Below are 10819 nucleotides of genomic sequence, written 5' to 3'. Positions count from 1 at the left end.
GAAAGAAGGAAGGGAGGGAGGGAGGGAGGAAGGGATAGTATGGGATATAGAAGGTATTGGAAAAGATGAAGAATAGATGAAAAAGAACAATTATACATTTAACCCTACTGGATGCTGCATATTATGATGCAATTAAAAATAACTATTTAATTCTATAGTCAAGGTGTCCACAATCTCCTGAAAGATAGGTTTTTAGAACAATGTTATATGGGACCTAGAAGATAGTATCTGATTCTTTCTGAGGTAGTTCACAATGACAACACAGGAGATTACATTTTTAGGAGCCTCTTAAAGACATATATGATCTTAATAAAGGTAGAAGATTCTAGGTAGAGGATGAATCCTCTGCAACAGCACAAAGAAAATCAAGATGGTTGATTTGATGAATCATCAGAAGTTTACTGTGACTGGTATGTATTTAAAGAAGTAGTTTTTGAGCAGATTGTGAATTTTGGACTAGATGTTGTTATGCGTGTGATGTTATCCAAAGCTCTGTGTGCTCTTGGCAATATCCCCAGAACCCACTCCCCCACCACCTACCGAAGTCTTGTAACTCCAACAATCTGCCTAAGCAACCAAGAGTACTAATCATATCATGCTTTGCATCCTTGCTTATGTCAGTCTCCACAGAGAGTAAATCCCAGGTTATACCTCATTTCTGAACTATCATCCCATTTAGATGGGCACATTCACTAATCTGACCACATCTTCTATAATTCCTCAAATTTCCACTGAACTAACTGTACTCACAGTCCATTATCAGCAAAACCCTCTGTAGGCTCAACCTCTTTCTCAGTGTTTCCCTTTCCATCTTTATCTCTAAAATTTAAAGTTTCTAGGTAGCTGTCCTTTCTTCTCTCTGATTCGTCCTTAGTGACCTCATCTGATCTCCTGTATTTAAAAACCATCTGTAAATTGAGCACATTCAAATTTAGATTACCTACTGGGTCCTCTTCCCTGAGAGAGATTTTATATTCTAGTGCCAACTCAATATCTCCATTTGGACACCTATGTACCTCAAATGTAACATGCCAATCTATTCTCACCCTACTCCCACACATCGAACACCACCACCACCTAACCTAACACACCAGCAGTCTTCTCAGTCAATCTTAATTACAATTTCTTTCTTTCAGTTACTCAGGCTAAAAAACTTGGACTCAGTCTTGACCCCTATGTTTATTTCATGTCCCTCATCTAGTCCAATATCAAATCCTCTTAGTTCTGCTCTCACAATGTAGCAACATATAGCCAGTCTTACCCTAACACCAATCTTGTCCAAGCCATTACTCTCTTGCCTAAAAATTTCCTCTTTTCTACCTCCCAATTTAACTTGACAATCTATTTCACAGCCATTAGAGTGACCATGCCACTTCTCTGCTAGAAAATCTGGGAAACATAGCAAGACCCCATCTTTACAAAAGTAAAAAATAAAAACAAATTACCCAGGTGCAGTGGTACACACCTGTAGTCCTCCTAACTACTTGGAAGGCTGAGGCTAGAGAATTACTTGAGCCCGGGAGTTCAAGGCTGCAATGAGCTGTGATCACAAAACTGCACTCCAGTTTAGGTGACAAAGTGAGACCCTGTCTTTAAATGAATAAATAAATGAAAGAATTTTTTTAAATCCTCCAATTGTTGCCCATCTCATGCAGAGTAAAAGCCAGAGAGTTTGAAGTGGTTTACAACTTCTTTTAGGACTACCCTTCCTGAGTTCTGCAATCATACTTTTAAAAAGTATCCTCTACTTGTCTATTTAACCTCTCCAATCCAGCCACACTGGACTCCCTACCCTCTACTCCATTTCCGCTAACAGGCATATGCACATGCTATTGCTTTTATCTGCCATGCCTTTTCCTGAGAGTCTCATTTTTTAATTTCTCCTTTATTTAGGTCATTGCTCAAGTATCACTTTACTGAAAAGCCCTTCCATTACTCCCATTTTCTCCTTCCTAACAACATTGTATATTCCTATATTCCTGCTTGTTTATTGTTCATCTTTTCTACTAAATTCTAAATTGCAAGAGGGCAAGACATTTTTCAGCTCACTACTGTATCTCAGGTGCCTGACACACAAGAGGTACTCACCGCACTTTTGTGAAAATAATGAACAAAGGTAGTTACAAATCAATAAGAAACTATTGAACATTTTAAAGTAACATGTTAGTTTATTGTACATGTGTTTTAAAATTACATGTCTGGCAGAGAGATGTGTAGGAAAGAGACTGAAGCTGGTAAAAATCATTCAGGAAAAAGATAAAAAGGGCTTAGAGTAGGATGGTAGTGAGGTAGTGAGAATAAAAAGAACAGAGAAGAGAAACATTGCAAAGGCCACATTGACAAAAAAAAAAGTGTGGTCAGAAAAGAAGTTTGAGTAAAGTAAAATATCAAGCACTAGCCACTGGGGAGGGGAAAAACAATAGTAGAAAAAATCTAGAATGATACATTTAGACCTGTATAACGATATAAAAGTTATAATCATTAAAACCAAATTGAATGCTTACATGAGCAGTTAAATAAAGCTCTAAGACAACCCTTATCTTCATAAATTTACAGACCAGAACCTATAATGTCAATTTGAAAAAATTATCAGTAAGTACAAGTAATTGTGCCAATATCAAGCTAATCAGTTGTTAACTTTATTTTTTAAGGTGCACTCCAGCCTCAGTGACAGAGTGAGGCCGTGTCTTAAAATAAATAAATAAATACATACATACATACGTACATACATGCATACATATTTTTTTTAAAAATCCTCCAATTGTTGCCTATCTCTCACAGAGTAAAAGCCAGAGAGTTGAGTTTGCTTTTTCTTCCAAACCAATCCTCTTTTTCCTTCCCGTGTATGTCCTTTAACCCTTGTAAAATATTGGAAATTCTTCACTTACTGTAGAAAAAAGACATTTTCTTTATTTTCAAAAATAGATATGATTTCTACTCTGCATTTTTAAGTGACGTCTACATAGCTGGCCATAATTTTAATATTCCCTTGAATTTTCAAATATTCAGGATTAGTGAATGCCAGGGATTGTAGATAATTTTTTATTGATTTCTGCTATCCACATTTTTTATTACAAGGGGAAAATTTTGGCATGCTTTATTATTATGTGTAATGATCTTTAATAAAAATATATCCTCAGTTTTTCCTTTTTAAAAAAACCATTAAGACTGATTTATCATAATTAGTTGCTGATATTACTGGCATTGGAGTAACACTGTTTTGATTTTTTAGGAAAGATTAGCAGAAGAAATTGAAAAGCTGAGATCTGAACTTGACCAACTGAAAATGAGAACTGGCTCTTTAATTGAACCCACAATATCAAGGTAACATTAAACTAAAAGCTTATCTCTAGTTCACTGAAAATCAACATGAATTCCCTTATGGTTTCATATGTCCTCAACTAAAATATATCGGTAGTTCTTATTGCTCACTAGTCATTACCATGTTTTGACTCTTCACTGATTTACAGTTTTTACTTCAAAAATAACTTTTTAATTTAGAAATTATTTCTGTAATCAATAAAAAATTAAATTATTACCTTTTGTATTCTACATTTCATTATATAGATAGAAATATATTAAAAGATTCTTAAATGAAGAAATTGAACTGTGTACAGAGATATTGCATCTCATTGCAAGAAGAGGCGTCAGCCCTTTTCTCTATATGTGTTCAATACAGAAATTGAATTCAACATAAAATTTTCTACATGTGTTCAGTGTAAAAACAGGCGGAAATATGTTCAATGCTTATTGTGACTAAACAAATATTATTGATTACGGTCACTTAGCAGTTACCTATTTCGGTAAAGTAATTGCAAAAAAAGAGGAAAAGAGAAATGAATCAGGTTAAAAAAAAAAAAAGAAAAAAAAACTTCAAATAAATTTAGCCATACTCATCTACTTTGATTCACTATCTCATCTTAAGAAAAATAAGCAATGGATGTCAACTTACTTGATAGATGATAGATAGATAGATAGATAGATAGATAGATAGATAGATAGATAGATATGTTAATAATTCATATATAATTTCCTTTTGTGTTTGAGTTGTTTTATTTAAAATTGTTTAGAAGTCCTAGAAGGACTCACTCATTTAAACATTTACTAGGCAACACAGAATAATAGCAGCTGTTTGAAACTTTCCACTACCAAAGGCTTTTAGGAAAAGTCCATCTTTCTTGGTGTAATGTTCATCTTTAGAAAGTTAACTCCACCAGAGTATTTGTTTTGATAACTACCATAATCTCAAGACCTAAAAAACTATTTTGCATATAGTATGCTCTCAAGATATATTATAGAATGAATAAGTAAATATCTGGTTTCAGATGCTGAAATAAAAATTCAAATAAAAAATCTTAAAGTGTCTTAAACTCTTTTCAATAAGGAAAAGCAATATTTAATATTTTAAGTATTTCCATACTCAATTTAATATGAGAAACAGTTTGGCAGGCATAAAAACACCCAAGAAACTTTTATATATGTAAGTCACTAATTGAGAAAATCATTCTTATTTTTCAAATTTTTAAGATTCTGATTTTTATATATGAACTGAAATTATTATTTCAATGGTATGTGTTCACATGGTTATGATTATTATAACGAGGATGGTGGAGAAGGAGAAGAACTGATAAAATATCAAGGGAGTCAATGGATAGAATAAGCATTATTGAATCAATAGATTAAATATATATGAATAAGAATAAATGATCAGTTCCTTATTTGTTTGACCTTAGGTCTCAAAATACAGAGTTTCAAAGTGTTGTCTAAAAGTCTATCACTGCACTGAGTCATTATGGGCAGCCTACCAATGTGACATTTATCTACAATGAAGGATGGTTGAGCCTATATAGAACAATTATTCTTTGATCAACAGGTTGTAGTGGAAGGAACCCTAGACCAAGAATAAGACAATCCACATTCCCAGGACTCAGACAGATAATTACAAGCTGCTTGATTTTGGAAAACCCGTTTTCCTTAATAACATTCTAAATAAATACATATTTGTACCTAAATAGGCATAAATGATATTTTTCTGATTATCTCACAGGCTTGCCTTGCAGATAAAATAAGACAAGTAAGCATTATAGTAAATCATATTATATGTATAGTATGTATAGTAAATCATATTACAAGTATAAAGTATTATAGAAATAAGAACTTATAATAAGTTACAGGATAACTGAATGTTTATTAAACAGTTATTTATAGAACATCCATGCTTCTGAGGACAAATAATTTTGTAAAAACAATAATGGAAATAGGAGGTGCGTGAGAACTCAGTCTACTAAGTTTTGATCTAATAGGTAGGGAGGTGAGGAGAGATAAGCTAGGCGAGTGAATATCAGTGACCACTCTTGTCTCTTAATATCTCCTCGAGAAGAAAGTAAAATGAGTTCCAGAGTGACTAAAAAGGGCTTGATTTGGCTCAACTCTGAAAAAAGGTAGAATCTGGGTAATTGGAAAGGACAACAGAGGACACTCCAGAAAGCAGAGCAATGGGTAATGGGTTTTCTCTAAAAAAATTCTTACCTGACTTATTTATGCTAGTTCTTTAATGAGATTAAAGAACAGGAGATTCAGGAGGAGAAACTACAGGGTTCATTGCTTAAATGAACTGATACCTATTTTGTGACTTAGCCCTTCCAAAAGCCTTTCAAAATATTGAACACCTAGAATGATTTAGAAATTGAACTAGCATGATAATATTGCCTCTATTTTCTCCTGTTAGAGAACTATCTCAGAGAACTGGAAAAAAGAGGAGAGAGATGAGTGTGAGGACTGTTATAATAAAAAGAATACTAGGAGCTAGAATAGTAGATGGCAATAGTATTTTTAAACTGAGACCTTAAAACTGTTAACCACATGTGTTGAGACTGTTTTCAGGAGAAAACTAACAATCAAAAACAAACAAACAAACAAAGCACGTTCAAAGAAATGAAAAGAAAGTGTGAGTTACTGGAATTGAAAGAAAGTCAATATAGCTGTATGAAAAGTTATGCAGAGAGTACCTTAAAATGAAACTGGAAAGTGGCAAAGGTCCAAATTACAGAGGTCCTTTAAGGACATTGAATAATTTTAAGCAGGAAATTGACATGATTAGATCTCTGTTTTGCTTTTTTTTTTTTTTAAATGAATTATCTGGAGTTGTGAGATAAATCAACAAGAAAACAATGCTCATAGAATGATGAGTTCTAACGTTAGAAACTCCACTGTGATACCTAAAGGGACATTAAGGTAAGCAGCCACAAGAAAAAGGAACCCAGACTGTTCAGAGCAAGATAGTTTAAGCCTGTATTATAATCATTTCATGTATTTATCATCTTGCCAGATATTTATGAAGTGCTTATTATATGCTAGGAACGCCTTCCTGGACATAGGAAGGTAACTAAAATCTGATCTTTGTTCCTCATGAAACTTAGAGCCTCTGCCCAATAGATAAAGACAGAGAGTTGTGTCCTTTATGAATATGGCCTTGTTGTTTTTTTTTATGTAACTTATCCATGATAAAACCTGTTTACTTAATTAAGTCTCAAGTATATTGCTACAAAAACAATAGCTGTCACTTATTTGAGGGATAACTTTTCAGTTCTTTGGTTTCAATGTCCCATTGGTAAAACAAGAACTTTCTTAAGTTAGTGTTTTCCGTTGTTGCAAACACCCAAACCTCACCTCCCCTTTTTAATGTTACAAAATATTTGGAAGTGCTTGTCTTTGTTCACAAGGATAACTTAAAAAGAGAGTATAGTCAATCAGCAGGAGCCTCAAATTCAACAGAACTAACAGCTTTAAGTGTATTTCCTACTGATGATGGATTTGTTATTTCATTTTATAGGGCAGCGTGATGTCGCTGTTATTATCATCATCATTATTGTAACAATAAAATGAATTTGCTATAAATCCACATATAAGTAATATGCCTGGACTTTGATTATAGGGTACTTTATTTGCCATGTTTATTGAAAACTAGTGTAATGATACTTTCCAACTAAAATTTTCCTACTCTTTCATCTTTAAACAGATTTAAGAATGAAATGTGCTTATGAAAAGATTTTTCTTCATCCTTTTGAAACAATATCTTATCAAAAACTTTAAAAAAATACTTTTGGTAGTATATCCAATTTTCTTTTATAAAACTAAGACCATAAGCTTTGGGTCCATCTAAATTTAAGAATTTTGTTGATTCTCTAAATTGAAAAATAGAATGTGAAAAATAGACAATGTGTGAATAAATTTCTCCAAACATTTTAAAATTGGAAAAGTTCTGGGACTCCCAAATTTTAGACATTTTTAGCTAGATTTATCAGAAATACTTAAAACAAACACAGTAAGCAATAGCATATATTATGATATACACAAAAGATCTCAAATTAAATTGCCAGAATTTAACCTAATGGATTTTGATTATCAGTCTTATTATGATTCATTTTACTACTGCATTTGAAAATGATACTAAACAGAAAGGTTTTAAGTACTGTATATCCTAAAAGAAGAAAATGCACTTGACTTTCAGGAATGGACCTAAGACTGCAGCTTCTGACATAAGTCTCTAAAGAGGCCTCAGAGTCATGACAATTTATCAGTTTTCTTTCTTGAGGTTTATTTCCTTGAGGACTTCTGCTTTATTGCTAGTGAAACAGCAGATAGTAATTTCCTGGTAAGTTTAATTTTTGAAATTGGATTATTTTATATTTTTCCTTTTTTCCAGAACTCATCTAGACACCTCAGCTGAGTTGCGGTATTCAGTGGGATCTCTAGTGGACAGCCAGTCTGATTACAGAACAACTAAAGTAATAAGAAGACCAAGGAGAGGTCGCATGGGTGTGCGAAGAGATGAGCCAAAGGTTAATCTTTTAACTTCAACTCTTCTCTAGTTTTATTTAAATAGATCACTTCATTTTGGATAGAATTTTAACACTGAGATAATTAGAAAATGCTAGCATTTTTATTAATTTGAAACACAGAGTGTGACTTTAAGAAAATATATCTATATAAGTAACATAAAGCCTCAACTATGGGCCCAAAATTGAATAGGCATTTCCCATGTATTTATTCATATAGCATTATGAAGTTGGTACTACTTGTATACTAACTTCAGACATAAAAATACTGAGGCTCAGAAAAGTTAAATGTTAAATATTGCACTGGTAGCAAAGTGATGGAGTCAAAACGTGGGCCTATATTTGTGTGGTTTCCAATACTATTAGTAGTGTAATATTAACTATTATACTACCTTGCCAAACATGTAGTCTTTTGATTTTCTTGGGCACTTGAGCAATGGCATTCATGTTGTTCATTCAAATTAATTTAATTAAAATTAGTATTTTAAAAACACTTTGAAGAAAATGTACATAGACTATTCCTGTGTTCACAAAGAACTATTAATGATAAGGGACAGTGCTAGCCTTCTATTCAGTCAATAACTTAATTTAAAATTTGCAAGCTATGTTTGTTGAGTAATGTAGTTGTATTTTATAGAGAAGTAAAATAGTCCTTTGGTGCCTAAGTATAGTTCATTCTTTCAACCACTTTTATGTATGCCAAATACTATATAATCCATTTGTCCTTGTATTTTTTTTTTGGGGGGGGCACATAAGCTATACTTTTTTTTTAATTTTTAATTTTTTTTAATATACTTTATGTTCTAGGGTACATGTGCACAACATGCAGGTTTGTTACATATGCATACATGTGCCATGTTGGTGTGCTGCACCCATTAACTCATCATTTACATTAGGTATATCTCCTAATGCTATCCCTCCCCACTACCCCCACCCCACAACAGGCCCCAGTCTGTGATGTTCACCTTCCTGTGTCCAAGTGTTCTCATTGTTCAGTTCCCACCTATGAGTGAGAACATGCAGTGTTTGGTTTTCTGTTCTTGTGATAGTTTGCTGAGAATGATGGTTTCCAGCTGCATCCATGTCCCTACAAAGGACATGAACTCATCCTTTTTTATGGCTGCATAGTATTCCATGGTGTATATGTGCCACATTTTCTTAATCCAGTCTGTCATTGATGGACATTTGGGTTGGTTCCAAGTCTTTACTATTGTGAATAGTGCCACAATAAACATATGTATGTATATGTCTTGATAGCAGCATGATTTATAATCCTTTGGGTATATACCCAGTAATAGGATGGCTGGGTCAAATGGTATTTCTAGTTCTAGATCCCTGAGGAATCACCACACTGTCTTCCACAATGGTTGAACTATTTACACTCCCACCAACAGTATAAAAGTGTTCCTATTTCTCCACATCCTTTCCGGCACCTGTTGTTTCCTGACTTTTTAATAATCATCATTCTAACTGGTGTGAGATGGTATCTCATTGTGGTTTTAATCTGCATTTCTCTGATGACCAGTGATGATGAGCATTTTTTCATGTGTCTGTTGGCTGTACACATGTCTTCTTTTCAGAAGTGTCTGTTCATATCCTTTGCCCACTTTCTGATGGGGTTGTTTGTTTTTTTCTTGTAAATTTGTTTGAGTTATTCGTAGGTTCTGGATATTAGCCCTTTGTCAGATGAGTAGACTGCAAAAATTTTCTCCCATTCTGTAGGTTGCCTGTTCACTCTGATGGTGGTTTCTTTTGCTGTGCAGAAGCTCTTTAGTTTAATTAGATCCCATTTGTCAATTTTGGCTTTTGTTGCCATTACTTTTGGTGTTTTAGACATGAAGTCCTTGCCCATGCCTATGTCCTGAATGCTATTGCCTAGATTTTCTTCTAGGGTTTTTATGGTTTTAGGTCTAACATTTAAGTCTCTAATCCATCTTGAATTAATTTTTGTATAAGGTGTAAGGAAGGTACTGGTACCAAAACAGAGATATAGACCAATGGAACAGAACAGAACAGAGCCCTCAGAATAATACCACACATCTACAACCATCTGATCTTTGACAAACCTGACAAAAACAAGAAATGGGGAAAGGAATTGCTATTTAATAAATGGTGCTGGGAAAACTGGCTAGCCATAAGTAGAAAGCTGAAACTGGATCCATTTGTCCATATTTGTACACAGGCCCTTGATGCCTTTTGGGTTTAAACTGGCACCAGTATGTCATGTATTAATTAATCCATCAAAGTAGGCATTCAATATCTATTGAATACATGAATAAATAAATGAGCAAATGAAAGCTACATTAAGTTAATCTCAATTATTTTCTCATTATTATGTGACAAATTAATTAAGTGCTACTTGATATCAACAAAAGTTGTAACACAAATACTAATTCTGATTCTCAATTCTTAACTCAATGCTCAGGAAAGTATCATGTGGCCTTCCATAGAAATCATTTTATATGATCACAAAAATAAAAACCAATTTTTTAAAAAGCAGAATAAAAGAGATCTAGGACCTCTCTTTTATGCCCAACCTCCTCATTCATTCAGATAACAGCTTGAAAAACACTGGTCAATTGCTTACTTCAAATGGAAGGCTTCTTATATCCATTTAAAAAGCATAACCATGTAAATTAGCATGCCTTGGGCTTAAAATTACAGATATACCTTGTTTTACTGTGATTTGCTTTATTGTATTTCACAAGCATTATGTTTGTTAGTTTGTCTGTTTTTTACAAATTGAAGGTTCCTGACAACTCTGCCTCACGCAAGTCTATGGGTGCTATTTTTTCAATGCATATGCTCACTTGGTATCTCTGTCTCACATTTTGGCAATTTTCACAATATTTCTTTCTTTCTTTTTTTTTTTTTTTTTTTGAGGCAGAATATTATTCTGTCACCCAGGCTGGAGTGCAATGGCACTATCATGGCTCACTGCAGCCTTGAATTCCTGAGTTTAAGCAATCCTACCATCTCAG

General features: G+C 33.5%; 1 protein-coding gene across 4 annotated transcripts in view; it reads left to right on the top strand.

Moving 5' to 3' along the window:
- PPFIA2 (protein tyrosine phosphatase, receptor type, f polypeptide (PTPRF), interacting protein (liprin), alpha 2) overlaps positions 1–10819 on the top strand; it is a 542959-nt gene that overhangs the window by 428678 nt on the left and 103462 nt on the right. For all 4 annotated transcript variants that reach the window (XM_011994387.1, XM_011994389.1, XM_011994390.1 and 1 more), the window contains 2 exons: positions 3233–3324; positions 7706–7841. In XM_011994387.1, coding sequence (XP_011849777.1) covers positions 3233–3324; positions 7706–7841 — 228 coding nt within the window. The remainder of the gene's footprint in view (positions 1–3232; positions 3325–7705; positions 7842–10819) is intronic.

This window comes from Mandrillus leucophaeus, unplaced genomic scaffold (assembly GCF_000951045.1).
Source record: "Mandrillus leucophaeus isolate KB7577 unplaced genomic scaffold, Mleu.le_1.0 Scaffold455, whole genome shotgun sequence".
Taxonomy (NCBI): Eukaryota; Metazoa; Chordata; class Mammalia; order Primates; family Cercopithecidae; genus Mandrillus; species Mandrillus leucophaeus.
Note: the sequence above shows the minus strand (reverse complement) of the source record. Positions and strands in the feature narration are given on the sequence as shown.